The following is a 23,291-nucleotide window of genomic DNA, read 5'->3' as shown; positions in this document are numbered from 1 at the left end:
GTGATCTCTGAGCTGGGTTATTGTTTCATTACCCAACTAGATAACATCATCAGTGGTAGAGGAAGGAGTTGGGAGGAGGAGGGGGGAGAATGACTATGGGGTCCTTGGTGGTCTCTGAACTGGGTTGTTTTCTTGCAGACGTTTCATTAGCAGACTAGGTAATATCATCAGTGCTACGGTAGAAGGGGATGGGGTGCGCAAGGAGGAGGACTGTCAGGTCCATAGTGCTCTCTGAGCTTGGTGGTTTTCATGCAGACGTTTCATTACCCATCTAGGTAACATCATCAGTGCTCGGAGGGAGTGGGTTTTGCTACCTGTTTATATACAAAGCAGTAAACTCTACCTAATCAAGAAACTAACAACACAAACAGCCCAATCAAGAGACCACAGCCAAGAAAACAACGCTCCCACCAACACTCTCCCTTTCTAGCCTTGATGATTTTCCTTAGTTGGATAAGCAAGAAAACAACCCAGCTCAGAGAGCACCAAAGACCCTTCTGAGCATGTACAGAGTAAATAGGAAGCAAGCAGAGGAAGGCGGCTTCAGGATGGACCCATCCATTGCTGCTACTCTGCCCACCTGGCTGAAGAGAAGGAAGCCACTCACCATCATGGTCAATGGTGGTCACCCTGTGGCTATAGGGCACAAATGGGGCAAAATTCACTGAACCAATGTCTCACTTAGCAACATAAATTTTGGGCTCAATTGTCGTAAGTTGAGGATCACTGGTATTTTATTGTGTTTAGTAATCTAGGTGAGATGTTCATCTATCATTGCTAGTCCATATGATATGCCATGAGCTGAACAATTTCCCTCCAGCTATGAACGAGTGGGTGCCCATCGCTAAAGAGTACGACCCACTGAAAGCCGGAAGCATCGATGGCACCGACGAAGAGCCTCACGACCGGGCGGTCTGGAGAGCCATGTCGTCCCGCTACGTCCCCAACAAAGATGTTTCCGGAGACCCCCACCTAACCCTCTTCGTTGCCCGGCTCAACCTACAAACCACGGAAGAGAAGTTAAGAGAGGTCTTCTCCCGGTACGGAGAGATTCGTAAAATCCGTCTGGTTCGGGACCTGGTTTCTGGTTTTTCCAAAGGCTACGCTTTCATTGAGTATAAAGAGGAACGGGCGCTCCTGAAAGCCCACCGCGATGCCAACAAGCTGATCATTGACCAGCGGGAAATCTTTGTCGACTTTGAGCTGGAAAGGAGTCTCAAAGGTTGGATCCCTCGCCGGCTGGGAGGCGGGTTTGGCGGCAAAAAGGAGTCGGGTCAGCTGCGGTTCGGAGGCCGAGACAGACCCTTCAGGAAGCCCATCAACTTGCCTGCCATGAAAAATGATTTTTATAGTAGTGAAGGATCTGCGGGAAAGAGAGAGCGGCCTTGGTCCCGGGGAGGGCCGAGGGACTGGAAGACTGGAGAACGAGATTACGAAAGGAGCCGAGAGTCCCGGCGAGCTGAACGGGAAAGATCGTGGGGATACGGCAAGAGCGAAAGAGACCTGGAACATCGAGGGAGGGAAGACCGAGGCAGAGCCCCAGAGGGGAGGGAGCGAGAGAGGAAAGACCGGAATCGCGAGGCCAAGGAGAGCAAGGGGTGAAGGCTGCCACTGATGGGACCATTTCCTTCAAAGGCTGCTCGATTGAAGGAGATCCTCAGAAGTGTAGATCTGACTTCCGAGACAAGCCGGATGGCTGTCTGGATCAGCACAGACATTGTGGGTGGGAGCAGCATCTTCCCAGCTGGAGAAGAGTGAAAATTGTACCAAGGGTTCCCATCCCTTGACAGTTGTGTCCATGTCTTATTCCAGGATCTGCTGGACGATGGATCCCAAATTCCCAACAATGACATTATCTCCTGATATATTTGAAGTGCCAAAAAGGAGAGAGCTGGTTTAGGACTCCCACCCCCGTTCCACACCCTTTAATTCTTGAAAAGATCTGGGTTAATGTAAGGCCTTAATTCCGCCAGTAGACACCTCCGTCAAGGCAGAAGGGTAGCTATCACCCTAAAAAATGAGGTAGGGTTGAATTGTATATATGGAATTTGAGGGACTTCAACCAAACGCTGTTTACGAGTCAGTGAAATCACCCGGAGGCCTCTTGTTAATTCAGAAATAGTTTATTTAGCATATTAAAAAGAGTTCTACAGTTCGATATTGTTCTCTCTACTAGTCCCAGCCAATCCTTGTTTATTGCCTTTAACTATCTAACACCCTGAATCTTGAATAAAAATTAAGAATCTCTTTGCATATCCTGTGGTGGTATGATTGCTCTTACTCTAGACTTGGTCATTTGAAGACTTGTGGTCTTCAACTCCCATAATTCCTGGCTGGGGAATTCTGGGAGTTGAAGTCCACAGATCTTAAAAGTTACCAAAGTTGGACATCCCTTCCCAGGCAATTGTGTTAAGAGAATACAGAGGGTAGGGATAATCAGTAAAGGGTTAACTTGTGTGCAGAGCATCTCAAATTCAAAAGGGGCTGTTTGGATCTGATTAGAACTGTCCTGAGCATTTCCTGCTGGCTGGGGAATTCTGGAAGCTGAAATCCACACCTTTTAAAGTTGCCAAGTCTGAAAAAACACCACTTTTTTTTCCCTCTGAGGTTTGGGGAACAAACCCCCTTTCGTTATTTCCTATTGCTCCTCAATGTTCATATTTCTAATTACAGCGCTGAGCGATCGTCCACCATGCACCAAATTCAGGCCGATTAAACATTTTCAAGGCAGCTTTGATCTCATCCAGAGAGAGAAGGGACATCTGTTCAGAAGCGGCCGGTGGGTCTGTTTCCAGAACTGTCAAAACTGAAGTTGGCGTGTTGAATTGAAGCAATTGCCTTCACACAGAAAGGGGGGGGGGAAGCATTTGTTGCTACAAGGTTGGCGACAATCATAACTAAAAAAAAAAAAAAGGATTAGCATAGATTTCAGCCGTTTGGTTGCCGTCACCGTGTCAAGAGAATTCAAAGCAAAACACGAGGCATCGTTTCCCTGGACATCACGTTGGAGGCACTATAAATAAGCCACTCAAAATATATCTCCTCCCGAATCTGTGTTTAAAAAGTCGCCTCTCTCCAGAACTTTTTGCCTTGGATACAGTTCCAGAAGACTTCTGCAAAAGGAGAGGAAAAAAAAACTGCTGGAGCTGTGAAGCAGAAAGTTTAGCAGGAGGAAGCAGAGAGGAAGAGCGGAACAAAATAATAATTTTTTTTAAAAAAAATCCCTTTGAATAAGGTGCGCCTGGAACAATGGTCGTCGGTCCTTAAGCAGTGCATTTGTTCAGGAATGGACCAGATCCCTTTTATTTCCTTTTTTTGGGAGAGAGGGATAGACAAAAGGAAGCATTGGTGATGTGATGTTCACTCACAAGTCAGCAGAAGTCAAAACGATGGCCGATTTGCGGTGCCGGGCTGGCAGGATCACCGCAATTTGCTTCCCAAATCCAGACTGGGATTCTGTTGCTTGCAGGAAGAACCTGGCGCACAGATTCTGATTTAATGCACCTTTCCCTCACCCTGTGCTGACAACAGCGCAAGAACTGGAAGTCGGATGGGTGGATGGGCGCCATTTGCCACACGAGGGCTTCTGTGTTTCTGCGTTTGGCGCATCGGTGCAAATGAACGTTCTGGGTTCGGGTCACAGGTGCTGCAGAGCTTCTAAACCTTGTTCGGTGTAGACGTCGTCTTTGTTCCGGTCCGCCCACTCGCCGAAAGAGCCGTGGAAGGAGGTGTTTCTCTGGGTGGCTTGCAGGCGTCTCTTGTCGCGGGAGAAGAAGCTAAATCTGGCCCAAAACAAGAAAAAAATGTGGGTTAAAAACTGGAGATATCCTGGGACGGTTTATGAGGTGGTGGGGTTACAGCAAGCTCTTTAACCTGACTTTATTTTAACGGGGTGGATGGGGAGGCTACAGACCTGGTAGAAAACTCTTGAACAGGTGGGCCTTGCATTGCAACCGTTCATTTAGTGACTGGCAGCATGGCAACCTTAAGATGGGTGGACTTCAACTCCCAGAATTCCCTAGCTGGTATGGCAACCTTAAGATGGGTGGGCTTCAACTCCCAGACCTGACTAGGGAATTCTGGAGTTGAAGTCCAGACATCTTAAGAATGCTTTCCTAAAACGGGGGAATTCTGGGAGCTAAATTCCACCCATCTTAAAATCCTACAAATGTCTGGTTGAGAAAAACTGGACGAGAGAGAAGAAAGCATAGACTAATGTTTATTCTCTTAAATGTCCTAATAAATGGAAGTTTTTCTCCAGACGATAGAGAGACAGAGAAAGTGAGTTCTGTTTTTCCAATGTTATTATCGAAATGGCATTACCCTACAATTAATGACAACGTGGTCTAAAACCCTTAAAAATCCTCCCAACGCAGCCAAAGCTTTGACTTGACTGCTGCTTGCTTAATGGTGCTGCTTGGAAGGATGATACCATCCCAACTCATCAGATGAAAGCCGAGGCCGACGCTGTTGTTTAGTACCGCACAAGGCATCCTGCCTGCTGCTAATTCAGGCACGCGATTAAAACTAAGAGCCACAGTCTGTAAGTAGGCGGGATTGAAAAGCGGCATTAATCCACAGGAAGAATTAATATGCTGGTATATTAGAAGAGCTGGTCTAAACGAGGAACACATGGAAGGGCTCCCAGTCATTGGCCGAATATCCCGTGAGGTCACAGAAGGTTTAAAGGCGTTTTAAAAATTGAGGAAGGTTTAAAGAAACATTCAAACTGCTGAGAAAAAAAACACCCCTTTTCATTGACAAGCAGAATCAGATAATATCAACAGGGCTGGAAAAGCCGACCCAGAATAGTCCTCGAATTACGAATTGGGACCAGAGAATTCATCCCTAACCGATGCGGTCACTAAGAAAGGTGACCTGCCCCCAATTTTATGAGCTTTTGGCGTTGGTTGTTAATCAAGTCAGACGATCACGGTTTGTGACCTTCCTTGCCGGCTTCGCCATGGATTTTGCTTGCGGGAAGCTGGGAAGGTCACAAATGACAAAGCACGTGATCCCTGGGACGGTCGTAAATACGTGCCAGTTGCAATCACATGACTGCAGGGAGGCTGCGTTGGTCCTAAGTGTGAGGATCAGTTGTAAATCAACTTTTTTCCAGCACCGCTGTATCTGAACGGTCACTAATGGTCGTAAGGCCAGTAGAAGGTAGCCTGAAGGGCCAGGGCAATTTATGGAGAGCCAAGGGGACAGAAGGACGGGTCAAAAACTCGCATTTTATTGTCCCAAGCTCATAAGTTGTTGCAATCGAGACAAAAGTGCAATTGAAAACATTGCAGCAGGGGCCACGTCGTTCTCCCCCCCCCCCCGTTTTTCTTGTTTGGGGGTCAGAGGTTTACGATCCCACAATCAGCCAATGGTAGTTAGAGGGAGGGGGGGTTGAGCCAGCAGCAGGTCATGCAAAAAAAAAAAAAAAAAGAGAGGCCATACGAACTCCATCGAATGCGGGAAAAGGGATCAAAACAAAACAAAATTCAAAATCCAGAGTCCCTACAAGAGACATAAGTCTTCTGATTGGCTGCAATGTGGGATCGTCCGGGATCAATCCGGCAGCAACCATGGGCATAACAGCGGTAAAGATCCTGGTTAGGAAAGGAACAGACAGAGGAGATCAGAGTGCTGGAGAAAGAAAGGAATGTTACGATGTTCAAAAACAGCAAAAGAGGCAGCCGAGAGAGAGGGAGAGAGAGAGGAATTGGGTTCTTACAAAGAGGGGCCGCAGTTAGCTAAGTTTTGCCTCGGTTGCGCAAAACAATAGAAACCAGGTTTAATGGCTTAGCTTGCAAGCCCAGTGAATTACAGTATAGGGATTTCTCTACCTCGGTAACTTGAAGAGGGGTGGAGTGCAACTCCCAGAATTCCCCAGCCAGCACAGCAAAGTTGCACTCCACCCCTCTTCAAGTTACCGAGGTTGGAATGAGAGAAACCACATTCACCCATCGTGGCTTGTTGGCCCAGAAAGAGTCCACATCCCTGTTAAGACCTTTCCTGGGATCCAGGCAGTGTTTGCTCCGTGGTAGAGAAAAACAACAGGGAGTCCCCAATTTACCACAGTTCGTTTAGTGACCGAAGTTACAACAGCACTGGAAAAAAGGGACTTACGGCCGTTTTTCACACCTAAAACCACTGCAGCGTCCCCAACGGTCATGTGATCAAAACTTCACGATGGCTTGGCAACTGGTTCATACTTAGGACGGTGGCGGTGTCCCTGGGGGGGGTCACGTGACACCCCCTCCCCTTTGCGACCTTCTGACAAGCAAAGTCCATGGGGAAGCCAGATTCACACAACAACTGGATGACTAACTTCACAACTCGGACTCGCTTAACGACTTTGGCAAGGAAGGTGGTAAAAAGGGGCCAAATTTCATTTTAACCAATGTTGGGCTGGATTGTGGCCGTAAGCCGAGGACTACCTGTCATGCCGTTGCAGAAAGGAACAAAATATTTTTTTAAAAAAATAGCCCTCAAAGTTAGCCAGCCGGCCGTCTCTGCAGTCTGCAGACCCAGTTGTGGGTCTCGGCTAAGGACAAAGCTGAAATCAGCATGTTTTCTTTGTTTTCAACTCCCGGCACAAAAGGCGGCTTTGAAATCTTTCCCAGCTCAGCGGCTATTCTTAGAGCTGGGAAAACAACACACACACACAGCTGCTCGTGTTGTGCTCGCCCAGCAGGCTGCCATGACGCCACTGGGCTGGTAGCGTCGCATACAAGCCCCAAGTTATTTCTCACCCTTTCTGGCTTTGAAAGCCAAAGGGACAATCCTGTTTTGCAATGAAGTCAGTAGAAGCAGAGAAGCTGGGCGGACAGCAGCATTTAAAAGAAAACCCAAATAAATCTTCTCTCCTCCAGCCGTTGTTGGCAGGATATGAAGCTTTTTATTTCCAATTTACGATGGAAGCATTATCTGCAAGGGAAGATCTAGCTGCATTTTGAGCATTCTCCATCCAATTTGTTCGGAGGTGACTGCTTTATTTCCTGCACGATCAATTATTTTAGAAACAAAACGATAGCAGAAAAAGACCTCGCGGTCCATCGAGTCCGCTCTTTTGAGTTTATTGGAGGTTTTTTTGGCTTTCTTTTTCATTCTTTTAAAATTCTTTTTAGGTTTTATTTATCTTTATTTTATTTTTTTGTCAGATGATGATGGACCTGTGTTTATCCAAGCAGGTTGAAATTTTAATATCCTGGGGGGAGTGGGGAAGTGGCTGAAAGGCGGGATACCTGGATGTGGATATTGGGTATAATCGCTGCGATCTTAACCAGGAGTGAGCCAAAACCACCGCAGGTTTCAAGAAATCAATTTTTTTTAAAAAAAACAAACCCAAATCTTTGTCTTCTTTGAGAAAGACGGAAAAATTGGCAACAATATGGAAATACATCCCAAAAAGACAGGTTGAGCCAGGTGCTTGTTTTTGAAGCATCATCAGGGCCTTTTGAACATAACGACTTGTCTGCCTCAATTTAAAAAGCCCAGCCCAGAAAAAAACCCACAAATTCTACTTACAGCCGTTTGATGCCGGATTCTTGCTGAGTCAACGGTTTGGAATGAAGGATGGCTGGGGACTGAGTAGATCGTGTTTCTTCATCCAATTCATCGCTTTAAAAGCAGGAGGAAAAAAAAACCACAACACAATATTAGGAATATTTACCCTGTCTGCTGCCCAGAGTCCCACACTTGGAGCTGGGCGGCCTTCGAAATCTCATCCGGAAAGAAATGGAGAATGGAGATTTTGGAAGGAGGACAGGAATAAAAAGAACATGAATTGTCCAGGGTTAATTCTTGCCTGTTTTCCTAATTCACCGCGGACAACTTTTCTCTTGACTGGTTAATCTAACCTTGGTTCCAGTTCATTTAAAAGCAAATCTGGAGTCTAAATCTAAATGAGTGTTCCTCAAACTTGGCAGCTTTCAGACGGGTGGGCTTTGTCTCCCAGAATTCCCCAGCCAGCATGCTTGAGAAGGGTGGACTTTGTCTCCCAGAATCCCCCTTGCTGGCTAGTGAATTCTGAGATTTGAAGTCCACCCATCTTAAAGTTGCCACGGTTGAGACACCCTGTTCCAGAGTATCATCCCTCTTTTAATTTCAGCTCTTCCAATTTGAGCAAGTTTCCACTGGAAACCCCCCCCCCAAAATGTAGGTCAGGTTGACAACCAGACACACACACCCCCAATCTTATCAAGAACAAGCTTGCGTCGTTCCAGGATAGGGCTGGGAAAGGAAGAAACCCCCCAGGGCACCTCTTGTAATACAGAAGCTCCTCTTGAAGGAGGAAAACTTTTGACTTCAGCTCGTTCCTCTCGTGCAAAACGTCCCGCAGCTCTTGGAGAGTGAATCTGGGCCGACTGGGGTCCTTCAGATCCAAGGCGGTCTTCTCCGCATCCGAGAGGACTTCCTCGGAGTTGTTGGCTTCTTCCGGCTGCAAGGCCAAAGAGGGTTTGTGTAAATTAAGGCTAGTTTAGAGGTCCTTGGTCAGAAGAAGGATAAAGTTTTCTGTGGCCCAGCTCAATTCCAAACTGCAAAATTATAAATGCACAGGGTTAATAATAATCAAGCAGTCCGCCCATGGCGAACGGATGAACAAGGACAGCTGCCTCGTTTGGCGACCCTTTACAGGGACCCACATTGATGAAAAAGTAACTTTCAGACCCATCTTTGCACTGACAGCCTTTGCAGTTCAGCAAAGCGAAGGAAAGTTGAAGGAAGATCAGAAGCACAGTCAGGGTTTCACTTAGCAGCCACTTCACTTAACGACTAAGTGGCTGGTCCCAATTGTGGTTGCTAAATGAGGACTACCTGCAATTGAATTTGTTAATTACTGGTGAATGAGCGTGGTTATTTGGTGATTGCGGCCGTGGAGTCTCTCCCAGAAATACTTTGCCCAATCTCCTAATTGAATCGACAGCATGCGACATCTCTGGGTGGTCTCTTATCCAAACGCCAATCAGGCCTGTCTTTGTTTTAAATCCGTGGGGCCCAAACAAAATCAGCCAGAGGCTGTCATTTGCTGAGACTATGAACAGCTGACTGGAGTTGACTGGAAGAAATAAGACTATTCTTATTCCAATTTAAGAAGGATCCGTTCTGGATTTTGCCAGAGGAAAAAAAGCAAAGAAATGGAAAAATGGAAGAACAGAAATAGATATTTCCACATCTCCCTTTGAAATGCATCTCCCTTTGTTTTGCTAAACCCTGTCCCCTAAGTCAAAAGCACAGCAATTAATCCTTTGAGATGACAAATCCAGTTGTTTGTATATATTTTTTAGAGATCTGCGTTTCTTCTATAGATATATATATTTGGTGGTTTGGGACAGCCTCATCATCATAACACCAACTCCGCAATCAACAAAAGGAACAATTGTGCCTTCTTGGCAGAGCGAGTGATCTCATTAAACCCCAAGAATGGGAGCCTTTTCCAGATAACGAAATAAAAGAAGCAGTTGTGAATTTGTGTGGCCGTCGGAAAAACACACTAGGACTCAACGTACTTGGCACCTCCAGCAATCTCCACAAACGCACATCTTGACCGCTGGCAAGAATGAATCAGCCTCAAGTCTGCACAAAGCATTTTTCTGTTTTCACCGGATCCAATATTTTAGGCCCCGGGATACCTACAAAGTCTTGTTTTGCCTCTGCTTGTTTTTAAAACCAGGCCCCTAGTCCTCGGTGAGTTAGTTTAACTAATGCTTTAAGTCAATTTCTCAACCCGGGCAAGTTTAAGAACGCTGGCTAGGGAATTCTGGGAATTGAAGTCCTCTCATCTCAAAACAGGCAAGATTTAAGGCGACTTCACTTTATGAACTCAGAACCAAACTCCCCAAGCAATTTTTTTTAAAAAAAGCTACCCACATTCCCCACCTACCTGTGCTTCTTCTCCATTGTGACTCGGTTCCCCTTGCAGTTTCTCCCTCAGTTTTCCCAGCTCCGCTCTCAAGGCCGTCATCTCGTGCTCTTTGGTTTGCAAATAAGCTTCCAGCTCCACTTTCTGCTCAATCAATGCCTTCCCCTGAGCTTCCACGACGGTAATCCGGTGGCGCAGATCATGGTTTATCTTCATCAACCTGTTTTGCTGCTGCTGGAGCTACCGAGAAGAAGAAAAAGGGAAAACGAAGGGGAAGTGGAGGGACACCACCGAAAAGGCCCCGTCACTTCCAAGTCCCCAGATGTCTCTTTTTTTATTTGGAGAGAGAACCGACTGTTGAAGTAATTATGGGGAAAGGTTAGGGGCAAGATGGATTCCCCACTGCAGATGAGACTTAAGAAATCTACGGGTATTAATTAGCTAATGCATTTTCCATTAAGAAGATGCTTTGTAAAATAAAGACGGATTCCATGTCTAATCAGGAAGCCCACAAGTCCAGGAATCCGATCTCTGCTTTCAAAGAAAAGAAAAAAAAAAAGAAAGCATTTGGCAATTCCTTGAGGGGGGGGGGGAAATACTCACTGCTTCTACGTCTTCATTTTTAAGTCCCAGCTCTCTGTCCTTCGCTCGGATTTCATCCCGTTGCTTGTCGACCACTTCCTTCAGCTTTTTCATCACTTGCCTTTCTCTTTCTGACATCCCTGATGTTGTTGTTGTTGTTTAAAAAAACAACAGATGATAATAATAAATGAATCGCCTTCAGTCACTGACCCTCCTTAAGCAACAGAGCCCTTGTAAAATGTAGTCCCAGGACATCAGAGGGCCGGGCCAGCTGTCTGAACTTCATGGGGGGGGGGAAGGGGGAGGCGTCATTTATTTATTTATAAAATTTATTGGCTGCCCATCTGGGCCGCTTACAGTCATCAAAATGGGTCCATCCCTATACAATTAAAACATAAATAAATTAAACCCAAACATTAAAACCCAAGGACTGTTCAAAGTCATGACTTTGAACAGTTGCTAGGCAACTGGCCGTAAGCCGAGGACCACCTATCGAAGCCCAACGGGGAGGGCACCGTCACCTGAAATGAAGCCCGCCCTCTTGCCTCTGGCCACCCCTGAATTCTGCAAAGTCATTTTGACCGTTTTTTGGTCCAAAGCACTCAAGGCATTCTCAGGAACCTCTCTCCGCTTTCCTCCACACTTGCCTTCGTGTTTCTGGAATTCTTCCTCCGAGAAGTTCACGTCCCTGTTGGCGAGGTTCGTCATCAGCTGCTTGTTGTCCTCCTGAAGCTGGGCAATCTGGGTGAGGAGGTCCTGGGCTTCTCCTCGCCAAACATCCTCCACCAGTTCCAGCTCCTGCAGGATCAGCAATCCCAGCCTATCAGCCTCGGCAAGTGAGGACCAGCCTTTTCAAGGTCTTGGCCCCCCCCAATGGCGGTGGTCTCTGCCCCCCCCATGGCGGTGGTCTCTGCCCCAGCCAAAGGTCGGAGGAGAAGACCACCGAAGGTTGGAGGAGAAGACCACTGAGCCCCACTTTCAGACCTGGGCCAGGGACCCCCAACCAGATCCGATGAAGCCCTTATACAAATGAGGTGAATCACGTTCCTCCTTAGGAGGGGGACGTCACCCCAATGTGACCTCATAGGTTGTATGGGATGCTCAGATGTTCTTGTGTTTCTTTAAAAAAAAACGACCGAGAAAAATCTCTGAAATGAAGAAATCTAGATTTTGATTTCTAGGGCTGCTAAGTCTCCCGTAACAACTGCCTTGCTTAGCAGCAGTGGGAATTTGGGTGCCTGTTTTGATTGAGAATTATCTCCATGCATTGCTGTCATTTTCCTCCTCCCTATTTCCTCTGATTTGGAGGGGGGGGGAAACCCCTGTGAGCAACCTTCCCACAACAATTTTTCCCTCCCCTTCTTAACTTCCTGAGTTGATGTCCTTGCCGCATGTGCAGGATTGCTACGGAATCTATTTTTCCACTTCCTTGGCAAGGAAGAAGTCCACGTGAAAGAGGGGGGGGTGCCTCTCTCTCTCTCCACCAGACTCCTCCTCCTCCTCCTTCCTTCCTTCCTTCTCTTCCCTCCTCCCTTCCACCTTCTCTTCCTCCCCCTCCTCCTTCTGTCCTCCTCCTCCTCCCCCACACCCAGCCTGGAAGTGACATGCAGGCTGGGAAGCCTGGCACATTTCGAATCCAGGCAGAGCTCATGCCTCCTTCGATTACTCTCCTGATTGCATTGGCTCCGTTCCTGCAATCCACATATTCCTCGCTAACGGAACCACCATCACCCCTCCAGCGATCCCTTTCTCAGCTCCCACACAACAACAGCTCCAGACAAAGCCGGTTTGCGTGTCACTCAGTTAATAAAAAGAAGATCTCCAAATTAAGAAGACAAGATTGGACAGCCATTTGCCTGAAACGGTATAGGGTCTCCTGCTTGAGTAGGGGATTGGACTAGAAGACCTCCAAGGTCCCTTCCAACTCTGTTATTCTGTTCTGTTAAATTTGCAAGGGTTGCAAACACAGGACCCATTAAAATTCAGAAGCTGACCCTGGAATTCTGCCCAAATCCTGACTTCTAGGAGCCTGGAAATTTAAAGGAATACATTTTATTACTTGCAAACAGGAAGAACAGTCCAAGATTTGTTATACAATAAATGTATCCCAGGCAGAGAATAAGAGAAGTGATTCAAAAGCCTGTGATCTCTTCTGGAGCTGTTGATTCCCCCCCCTCCCCCCCGAATTAGAAGTTGATGTCAGATCTCGGTGTGACTCTTCCGGCTACCAAAATAACCCACCCTTTCTGCTCTTTTTCAATCCTTCTCATTTCTGGCCCCTTCAATTGTTTCTTATCTTTGCCATCTGGTTTGGGGGTCCCCTTAAGATGTAACTCAACTTAAGTACAAACTAGAAACCTGTCAAGTTTGTAAGACCAGCTCTGGCACATTTAACAATAGAATTTCAAGCATCAGAAGGGCTGTGCTATAGGAATGTTGGAATGCTGGTTAAATGCCTCTAAATCTTTGTTTAGCCCTGATATTTATTTATGTGGTTTGGAGAGCAGCTCTTAGCCAAACCGAATTTGAGCGTCATCTGAATTTCGCACGCTCTTTTTTTAATTTTTAATTTTTTTTAAGCATCAGCAACTTCTCTTCTACTCCAGAGATGTTTGTGGATCCTCTGTAGCCATTTTCACTCTGGCAATTAGAGCCTTGTTACCTCCCGTGTGATTGTGACACTAAAACCCTCTTATCGGCATCTTGATTAATGCATTTTATTTATAATTTAGGGTTTAGTTTGCAGCTCATCAAAGCGTCTACCTTTTATTAAAATGTTCCAGTTGGAAAAAGTGCTGCTAAGCTCCTTCTGATTTTTATTTATCTAGCCAAATCTTGTTTCTTGGTCTCTTCGTTCAAGGATGGCTGGACCACACGGGACACCAGGATCTTGGAAATGGTTTCCAAGGACATAAAGCAGCATCCCCACCCTTTCAGGACCCCTGGGAGGTGGCAGCAGGGAGCCCCTGTTCTGACAATGCTGGGTACAGGGGTGGCTTAGCTGACAAATCACAGCTATGTCTGACATGGAAACTCAGTGGAACCCAGTTCAGGATGGAAAGGATCTAACTGGGCCCAAATGGTGTCATTCTGCAGATGCAGCTGTTGTTTGTCATCCCTCTGCCTCTGCAGGGAGAGGCCTTAGCTACATATGCATTGGGAGGCAACCTTTCTTTCTTTTCTCCCTTCTCTTTTTTTATTCCTCTTCTTCCTTCCTCCCCCTCCCCTTTTCCTTTCTCTCTTCTTTCCATTCCCTTTCCCCTTCCTTCCATCTTTTCTGTACTCTTCCTCTCCTTCCTCCTTCCCACCCTTTCTCCATTCCTCCCCTCTTCTTCCCCTCCACCTTTTCCTTCCATCCTTTTCTCCTCCTTCCCTCCCTCCCTCCTTCTTCTACTTTTTCCTCTCCTCTTCCTTTCTCTCCCTCTTTTCCTTCCATCCCCCTTTCCCCTCTCTTTCTTTGTTTCCCCATCCTTCTTTCTCCCCTCTCCTTTCCCCTTCTGCCTCTTCCTCTCTTCCTCCCCTCCCTCTCTCTTTTCCCTCCCCTTCCCCCCCATCCCCCGGGGCCCCGGCTGACCTTCTGGTGCTTCCTCTCCTTCTCCAGCCGGTCGACGCGCTCCAAGCGGAGGCGGTCCAGCTCCAGGCGCAGCTCCTCCACCTCGGGGCTGATGTGGTCGCGGCTGACCAGCACCTCCAGGATCTCCAGCACGCGCACCACCCTGGGCATCAGCCGCCCGATGGCCTCGCAGCCGTGCTGGTCGATCAGCCGCTCGAACTCCTGGCCCACCAGCGAGGCGATGTCGTAGACGTCCATCACGGTCAGGTCGGCCGCGCTCTTCTCCAGCGCCGAGCCCCCCGCGCCGCCCTCCATCGAGCCGCTCGGCCAGCAGCCCGGCCGGGGCTCCTTCATAGACGCCCGGTGCAAGCCGATGCAACGCAACGCAACGCAAGGGAGGCAACCCGGCGCCCGGAGGCCGCGGTCCGGAGACGGGCGGCTCGACCCCGGCTTCCCCAGACCCCTCCTCCCGTCTGAGCCGGCCTCCTCCTCCTCCGCTTGGAGCGCTGGGCTGGGCATCCCGGCCAACGGAGGCGGAGCGCAGCGCAGCCGGGCGGAGGCAAGGAAGGATGCTCCGGGCAAGACGCGGGACTGAGCGTTCCCACGGCCAGGATGGCTCCCGGCGGCGAAGGCAGAGAGCCCCCGAAGCTGGGTCGTAGGAAGGGCCCCTCCGCTTGACTTTTGGAGGAGGCGAAAGGGAGTCCTCGACTTACAACGGTTCGTTTAGGGAGCGTTCGAAGTTACAACGGCAGCTTAAAAAGTGACTGGAGATCATTTTTCACACTTAGGACCGTTGCAGCATCCCCGTGGTCACGTGATTTATATTCCGATGCTTGCCAACTGACTCACATTTATGACGGTCGCAATGTCCCAGGGTCACATGATCCTCCCCCTTTGGCGACCTTCCGACAAGCGAAGTCAATGGGGGAAGCCAGATTGACTTAACCACCGGGTTACTAACTTATCAGCCGCAGTGATTCACTTAACAACCGTGGGCAAGGAAAGTCGTAAAAACGAGGCTGAACTCGCTTAACACACGTTGCACTTAGCAACATCATTTTTGGATTCGGTTGTAGCCATAATTCGAGGACTAGCTGTAATATACTGGAGGCTTTTGGTGTTTGTTACGTTTTGCATCTGGCCAATGAAATGCTGACCATCTTCCTTCAGCTTTGTTTTGGTCTCTAAATAAGGCAGTCACTAAAGGAGGACTACCTGTAGATCCCACGACGCCCTTCTCCATTATTCCACCTCTACCATTAGGCTATTTTTTATTTTTATTTTTGGTTTTCCCAGGGAAGATCAACCTAATAAATAAATAAACACAATGCCGGTCTTCAGAGCACATTGGACTCCAACTCCCATCATCCAGATTACCCCCCTGGGCCCAGGACGATGGGGTTTGGAGTACAACAGACTCCCAGAGAGCCCCGGCATGTGGATTGGTTATGGGGAGACTCCGCAGAGCCGTGGCCTGATGGAGTGGCGGGGATGATGGGATTTGTAGTCCATCCTCTCTCTGAAGCGCCTGCTTGTTGAAAAGGCTGCCTTATAACCCGCAGATGCCTCCTCTTCGTCTTCCAGACAGGGCAAAACCCCATTTGGTCGCCCCCCCCCCGCCAGAATAGCCCCACCCCCTTCCAAATTCAGTGGCTGTTTCTCAGATCCTCCCTTCCTTTCTCAAACGCGTGGTAAATGTCCCTCCTCAGCCGCCGTCGCAGGCGTTCGTTTCCTCCCACTCCCGATTTGGCCTCGCGCGGCCACCGTCCTTACCTCTCCTCCACCCTCCCATCCCTGCCCGCCTCGCCTCTTCCAATCAACGCACGCCTCACTCCTCTAGGCCCGCCTTCCCCTCCCCCCAGCCCAGCGGCGCTGCGTCCAGACTTGTACGTGGCAGCGGGCTCGTCCCGGGCCTATGAGGAGCGGCCCCGTGCACCGGAAGGGGCGTGGCCAGGGCCGGAAGCGCCCCTCCGTCGCCGCCTGTTCCCCTGGCTGGTTGGCAGCGGCCCGGCTCGCGTCGTCCTCGGCTCCGTCCCTCACGTGGCCCGCCTCGCTCGCTCCCCCCCGCCGCCATGTCGCCGGTGCGGGCCGTGCTGGCGCTGCTGGCCGCGCTCTGGGCCCCGGCGGCCGGCTACTTCGTCAGCATCGACGCGCACGCCGAGGAGTGCTTCCTCGAGCGGGTCCCGTCAGGCACCAAGATGGGGCTCATCTTCGAGGTGGCCGAGGGCGGCTTCCTCGACATCGACGTCGAGGCGAGTCCGCGGGAAAGCCGGGCTGCGGGTGTGTGGGGAAAAGGCCAGGGCGCCTCTGAGCGCGTGCAGAGTGCCGGCCTCCCACGCCTCGGCCTCTGCGCCTTGGCCGCCTGGGAGGGTTACGGGGGGAGGTTTTCTTCGCCTCGCCCCACGTTTAGGAGGGGGAGAAGGGAGTCCCGAGGCGGGTTTTTCTTTCTGGACTGGGGTAGAGTAGCTCGGCAGCTGGAGGTTCTACGCCGGGAAACGGACTCGCAGGGCTGCTTGAAAGAGGCGGCGGAGCCGCTTCAAGGGGATGAAACCTTCCCCTGGCTTGTGAAGAAGGGGAAGCTGCAGAGTCCGTGGCAATAGGGCAATAGTGCCTCCATTTAATAGGTAGTCCTCGACTTATGGCCACAAGGGAGCCCAACATTTACGTTGCTAAGCGAGAGCGTTGTTAAGGGAGCTTTGTCCCCTTTTACGACCTTTGTTGCCACGCTTGTGAAGTGAATCCGGCTTCCCCATCCTCTTTGCTTGTCAGAAGGTTGCGAAAGGGGATCCCGTGATTCCTCAGGACGCTGCGACCGTTGTAAGTACATGCCGGTTGCCAAAGCCTCTCAATTTGATCACCTGACCACGGGGACGCTGCAACGCTTGTACCAGTCCCTTTCTCAGTGCCTGTAACTTAGAACGACCGCTAAGTGAAATGTTGTAAGTTGAGGACCACACCTGTGTTTCCTAATAGCATTGCTGGACGTAGTGGCGAAGAACAGAAGGCCAGAGAATAACAAAAATGGGCTAGAAGTAATTGGGGGTGAGGAGGTAGGGAGGGATGAGGGGCCACCAAACGATAATTCGTCAACTCATATTTGTCACTTCTTAGCAGAGCTTTTGAATTTCTAGCAATTGTTGGTTTTACATGATAGGAAACTCTGGGAGGTGTTGGGTGTGTGTATTTAGAAAAGATTGGAGAATAGCATTGGCCCTGTATGAGCTCGTTGGACTTTTTTTTTTTAAATGTAAATAATTGTTCTTTGGAGTTATCTGGATCGGTGCTTAATTGAATAAATGTAGTGGGAAATCGCTGACCGATTAGTTAGGACAGTTGTAGGGGTTGTAATGTTTCCTGGTTAAAGTGACACAAAACAGTGACACATTGTTAGGAGGGATCATTTTACTGGTTTTTTAATTTGTAGATCTTTTGTTTAAGTCTCTTGAGCATAATAAAGTTTTGATGTTAGTTGTATTCTAATATTCCTCTGGTTGGCTACTGTGAAAACTAGATGCCTGGTTTGATTTTGATAAGATCCAGATAAGAACAATACTACATTTTCATACCTTGAAATTCTACCCAATTGGCTCTCTTTGAAATACAGGTTGTCCTGGACTTACAACAGTTCATTTAGTGACCATTCAAAGTTACAACAGGACTGAAAAATGTGACTTATGACCGTTTTTTCACAGTTAAGGACCTTTGCAGCATCCCCGTGATCATGTGATCAAAATTCAGACGCTTGGCAACTGGTTCTTATTTATGACCGTTGCTATGTCCCAAGGTCATGTGATCACCTTTTCTGACCAACCGAGTCAGAGATTCACTTAATATCCAGATTACTAATCGATCAACTGCGGTGATTCCCTTAACAACTGTGGCAAGAAAGGTCGTAAAATGGGGCAAGACTCATTTAGCAAATGACAACAGAAATGTTGGGCTCCATTGTGGTTGTAAGTCGAGGACTACCTGTAGATTATTGAAATATATACTGTGTTATTTGACACTTGCCATGTTTCCTACATAAGTTTCGTAACTTTCAGAAATAAGCTTCATTCGTTTGGATGCAGATGAACAGTAACCATTCGCCTTCCTCCTCACTTCCAGATCACGGGCCCTGATAACAAGGGCATTCACAAAGGCGACAGAGAATCCAGTGGAAAATACACCTTTGCGGCCCACATGGACGGAACGTACAAGTTCTGCTTCAGCAACAAAATGTCCACCATGACTCCCAAGATAGTGATGTTCACTATTGACATTGGGGAAGCTCCCAAGGGACAGGACATGGAGACAGAAGGTGAGACCAGACGCTCCCACAAATTTGCCTACTTGCTGCGTTAACTCCTCCCAACATTATGTGTTTCATCAATTCTGTTCTCTCTTTGGGGACTGAAATGTTCTGAGAACAGCATCAGGACTTCTCTTTATACCGTAATGGGATTTTTCCAGGAAAATGGTTTCTGATTTGAACGTTCCAAGTCATTTTCTGGCAGTCTCAAATGTGATGGATCTTGTGTAGATTTCATTTTTGTGAATTTTCTGCCATCCAAACATCCTTTTCATTCTAGCTGTGTCCACTTTCGTCTCTTCTAAACTCCAGATAGAATGAAGGGCTATGTAGGAAAGGGGTGCCAGACTGAAAAAAATTGTTCTAAACTCTGGACTGGTGGCTGAAGTTTTGCATCCCGGGGACTTTTATCTCTTTATGTGGCCTTCATACTGTTGTTTCTATGGATATACTTGGCAGTCTCAACCTTACCCCAGCTCTTTCCTATCTCTTACCAGTCCTTGATGGACTTTTTCCCCCTAGATTATTGGAGTGAATAGCCCATTTTTCAAGTTACTCATTCTTTACCATTCTAGTTCTAAGTACTTTCTTATCTCTTAGATTCCCAATCCTCTTTACCAGACTATTCTGTGGTTGCCAGCTCCATGCCTTTCTTTTTTTCTTCCTGCCTCTTGATCAGAGAAATGTGATTTGAAAATGGGATGTAAGCCTTTGCTTCCATGCTGAGGCAAAGCACATCCTCATTTCCCTATCGTGTATCGAGTATCATTTGTGCTTGATTCTCAGAGAACCCGATGGAGCCCTTCCTGTGATGCTCCTACTTTCCCTTTTGGGGAAGTAGTTAATCCAATGGGAGGGCCAGCCAGCGGTAAGAGTTGGCAATTCCTTTTTATGTCTGTCGGAAAGAGGGCCGTGCTGAAATGGCCCCCCCGTTGTTGAGGGACGGCGTCCTTCCTTTTGACTGTCTCTCCTGCTCACCTCTTTTGCTTTTCCTTAGGTGGTGGAGACACCTGGGATGGTATGTGTTCTTCCTTGAAGAAATTCCGTTAATTCCTCTGGTTTGCTTCTCCTAATCTGTTAACAGCCGTGTGGAGCTTTATGTATGGGATACGAGGCTCCTTGCTAACATATTGCTGATCCAGGGGTTGTCGTGCTCAGATGGAAAGGCCCGCGTGTTGTGTACCAAAGAAGCACTTCATGATTTTTATCCCCCTTGTCTCAAAACAGAGAGATGTTACCAATTGTTCTGTTTTTTAACTGGCTGTAAGCCGCCCTGAGTCCACCAGGAGAAGGGCGGGATATAAATACAATAAACTTCAACTTCTCTCTCTCTCTCTCCCCCCCCCTTTGCACGGCCCTTTTGTTACCGTTGCCCCCCTGCCATTATCCAGTTGCTTGTGCTCTGGATTTCCCACAAAAGGCCAGAGGAGACGGCAAGTTGGGCCTCTTTCCAAACTCAGTAATTCTGCACTTGCTTTGTGGTGCTCCCTAATTGGTTTGCTAGGCTGAGTACTCTGATAAGGGAAGAGATCACAACTGGAATATTTTCTGCCGAAGCGGCCTTGAGCCGTGAAACGCATTACCTGTGAAGTGTTAGCATGTTTGAAGTCACTGTAAATCCAGTTCTACTAACAATGCCTCTGTGCTTACACAGTTGTCGTGGCCTTGATGTGTTTTGTGTAAGTTTGGTGGTTTCTCTTTCATGGTATGATTGGTTTTCTTCCTATCTAGGAAGAATTCCTCCTTTCTTGCATAGCACATTAACCCATGCCAGCGCCTGAAATACAGAGATAATAAGGATTTTGCCCTCCTTGGACCATATACAGTTTGGATGGGATTTAGAATGAAAAGCTAGCTAGCCAGTTTGGGGGCTTTATTTTAAGTGCTCGTATATTTGCTAGCCATGGACATGTCAGATTGCTTCATCATTGCAGCTGGAGTCTAGTCTTTTTGACACAAATGTGAGGTTGTGTAATTCCTCCGCAGCTCATCAGAACAAGCTAGAAGAGATGATTAACGAATTAGCAGTGGCCATGACAGCTGTCAAACACGAACAGGAATACATGGAAGTGCGCGAAAGGGTACATCGAGCGAGTAAGTAGCCTTTGTTTGCTGGGTGGTTCTGTTTTCTTTCTAGTGTCCGATTTTGTCTTCAACAATTGGTCTCTTAGCCCTTGGCAACAACGGCATTCCGCACAGGTGAGTGAGCAGGCTGGCAGAAGAGGAAGAGAAGAAACCTGATCTTGCAACTGCCTGCAGGAGGGAAGTGATGTTCTGAAAGAGGGGAGGAGGCCGGGCTACTGCACTGAATGGGAGTGGTCAGTGTGGCTTTTGATTAACCACAGCCACAAAAATCTTAAGCCATTTAAGAGAGACAGTTTAATGTAAAAGTTAAAGTGCTGGCCTAGAAACCAGGAGGTGGTGAGTTCTAGTCCTGCCTTAGACCTGAAAGTTGACAGGGTGACTTTGAGCCAATCACTAGGAGACAGTAAGCTCTGGTCCCGCCTTAGCCATGAAAGCCAGCTGGATGACTTTGGGCCGGGCACTTTCTCTCAGCCCAATCCACCTCACAGGATTGTTGTTGTTGGGGAAAGACGAGGAGGAAGTAGAATTAGATATGTTTGCTGCCTTGAGTAACTTACAAAGTAATAAAAGTGGGATAAAAATCTAATAAATACTTACTGGTAGCAGAAACTTGCTAGGTGTTCCAAACATTTCTAGGCTTGGTTTGCAAGATTTCTAGAAATACCTGCATGGCTGGTTCTACCCCCCAAAAAGATTCCTAAATATGGAGTAGAGACTCCATTCGTGAGCTAAGAATGTGAGGTTCCTGTAGTTCTGTAGTTCTGTATTCTTCAGATGTTCTGTAGTTTCCATGTGCTAATTTTGTATTTTCTTCTTGGTTTCTTCACCAGTTAACGACAACACAAATAGCAGAGTAGTCCTCTGGTCGTTCTTCGAAGCCCTTGTACTAGTTGCCATGACACTGGGACAGATCTACTATCTGAAGAGGTTTTTTGAAGTCCGGAGAGTGGTTTAATCAAACTTGGCTCCCAGCCCCCTTTCTGGTGATCCCAGACTCTGTTCACTCTTTTACCAAACACAATTTCGTTGCAAAAATCACGTAGTTTTCTTTATCCCTGCATCCCGAACTATAAAGCTTTTTAAGTTTAAGGTCTTCTTAGCTTAATTCTGGATTTGTTTTTGTTTTATATGAGGGGATACCTGCCGCGAGTTATTTTCTGAAATTGGAAGATTTTGTTTTGTAGCAAGTTGCTGACATTTTGTCTAGGAGAAATGGTGCAGGGCCTTTTCATAATAACGTTACAGACCTGTGGGGAAGATTCTCTAACTCGACCAGCGGGTTTCCACTCTACTTTCACTGTAGGAGAACAGTTCTGGTGTGCCCCACTCCTAGCAGTGCTTCTCCCAAAGGGCACTATGCCGAAGAAGAAATGAACGCGGTCCTGTACTGTTCAAACATACACCAACTAGGAACGGGTGTAGTTAGGATACTCTTAAGTGGCCTCTGTAAAATCCCCAATATCTTTAGGGTGGTTCCACCGATTTGTTCCTTGAGATTTAAGTTGGAGAAGCAAGGATAACCCAGTTCCACATGGCCTTTGCTTTCAAACCTGGGAGTTGGCAATTGTAGCTGGGGATTCAACGTCTTCCCCTCACTGTTGATACTTCCAGAACTGGTCCTCTCTGTAGTTCTATGGCAGGAACAGGTCATGCTTTCTGAACTCACGGTTTCCACCTTAGGGAGCAGAGGGGGAGAAGGTTTCTATATTGCTTTGCAGCCTTGGGCCACTTGGTCAGGGCAACCTCAGAGGGGGATGACTTTTTCCTTGACCGAAACAGAAATGAGACAGAAAGATGCCACTTTCCTCTGTTGCTGAATCTTCCCCAGAGGCTATTTGCACACTGAACCGGTGCAGATTTTCAAGTTACGACTGCAATTCCATAAATTTTCTCTCAAGCTTTTCTTCGCTGCCCTGCTCTTACAGACACAGGAGCCTCTCTCAAGAAAGGCATCGTTGTTCTGAATTTGGCCTGAATTCGTCTATTTTCTGCTTGTTCTCTCTTCACGCATCGACATAAGTTTTTATAGAATTGAGTTGTGTTTTTTCCCCCCCCTTTCTTACTTATCCGGATGATGGAATTAACAATCGCCACGTCTATCTGTCGGGGTGGGCCTGGTCCAAGATTATGTGGTGGCTGATGTATATTGGACTGATGTATATTGGTTATAATTTGGGGAGTGGGGCGGGAGTGGGTTCTTTTCAAAGCGGGAGGGCCTTCTGTCAGTACTGCATAAAAGAGTTTTGTACCAAATTTAATTTAATTAAAATTCGTTACAAGTTTTTCTGGTTCCAGTAATCTTTTCAGCCAGAGGTGAAGACTTTTAAGAGCGTTTCTTTGCCAACTTCAGTGCAACCATTGTATGCCAACCCTAATATGAGATCAGTGGAGCTCAGAGTAGAAAAATGTGCATTTAAAAATGTTTGAAATTTGGCCATATTCAATTAAATAAACACCTTCTTAAAAAAAAAAATTGGTGAGCCTGGTGCTTATCTTACACTTTCAATAATCATTTTGTTTTTTTGCATTGTTGATTTATTTTATTTTATACCTTAAAGGGACGTGTTATTTCAAATAGACGTGTAATGGGGCAGGGGAGAGGAACATCTGGAGGATTGTATGATGGGGAAATGGATGGCTTTAACAGAAAGCGTTGTAAATTGAAGACACCATTAGAAGTCAATGGAGCTCATTAATTTAGTATTTAAACAAGTGCACCCCACAGAATTCACACCTCACCTCATGCAAAGGGCATCAGTTGAGAGGGGGCCAGCATAATTTTAGGGAAATGTACCCACAGAAAAACTCTTCCTGAAATCGGGGAATTCAAAGGTCTTCCTTCCCAGAAGAATTAAATCTTTTGTGAGAAATCTTGACTGTATTTTTCCATGATAAAGGAAGAGCTGCCCCAGTATTCCTTAGAG

The 23,291-nt window shown here is 47.4% G+C and overlaps 3 protein-coding genes across 3 annotated transcripts in view; 2 read left to right on the top strand and 1 right to left on the bottom strand.

Moving 5' to 3' along the window:
* SNRNP35 (small nuclear ribonucleoprotein U11/U12 subunit 35) overlaps window positions 1-2,533 on the top strand; it is a 2,643-nt gene extending 110 nt beyond the window's left edge. Inside the window, exon 2 of the mRNA XM_015813666.1 lies at window positions 821-2,533. Coding sequence (XP_015669152.1) covers window positions 823-1,602 — 780 coding nt within the window. The 5' untranslated portion in view covers window positions 821-822 and the 3' untranslated portion in view covers window positions 1,603-2,533. The remainder of the gene's footprint in view (window positions 1-820) is intronic.
* A 1,223-nt stretch (window positions 2,534-3,756) lies between these two features.
* On the bottom strand, window positions 3,757-14,279 carry RILPL1 (Rab interacting lysosomal protein like 1). The gene is made up of 8 exons (XM_015813665.1): window positions 14,013-14,279; window positions 11,086-11,236; window positions 10,460-10,578; window positions 9,878-10,096; window positions 8,256-8,434; window positions 7,522-7,614; window positions 5,513-5,600; window positions 3,757-3,782 (listed from the first exon to the last, which is right to left on the bottom strand). Exons 1-8 carry the CDS (start codon window positions 14,247-14,249, stop codon window positions 3,777-3,779), a joined length of 1,092 nt encoding a protein of 363 aa, XP_015669151.1. The 5' UTR covers window positions 14,250-14,279; the 3' UTR covers window positions 3,757-3,776.
* Window positions 14,280-16,031: 1,752 nt separating this feature from the next.
* On the top strand, window positions 16,032-21,461 carry TMED2 (transmembrane p24 trafficking protein 2). The gene is made up of 4 exons (XM_015813645.2): window positions 16,032-16,243; window positions 18,099-18,291; window positions 20,269-20,376; window positions 21,198-21,461. Exons 1-4 carry the CDS (start codon window positions 16,064-16,066, stop codon window positions 21,320-21,322), a joined length of 606 nt encoding a protein of 201 aa, XP_015669131.1. The 5' UTR covers window positions 16,032-16,063; the 3' UTR covers window positions 21,323-21,461.
* The last annotated feature ends 1,830 nt before the right edge of the window (window positions 21,462-23,291 follow it).

Source organism: Protobothrops mucrosquamatus, unplaced genomic scaffold (assembly GCF_001527695.2).
Source record: "Protobothrops mucrosquamatus isolate PMUCROS unplaced genomic scaffold, P.Mucros_1.0 scaffold180, whole genome shotgun sequence".
NCBI classification, from domain to species: domain Eukaryota; kingdom Metazoa; phylum Chordata; class Lepidosauria; order Squamata; family Viperidae; genus Protobothrops; species Protobothrops mucrosquamatus.
The sequence above is the reverse complement of the archived record's forward strand: the minus strand, read 5'-3'. Positions and strand labels throughout refer to the sequence as shown.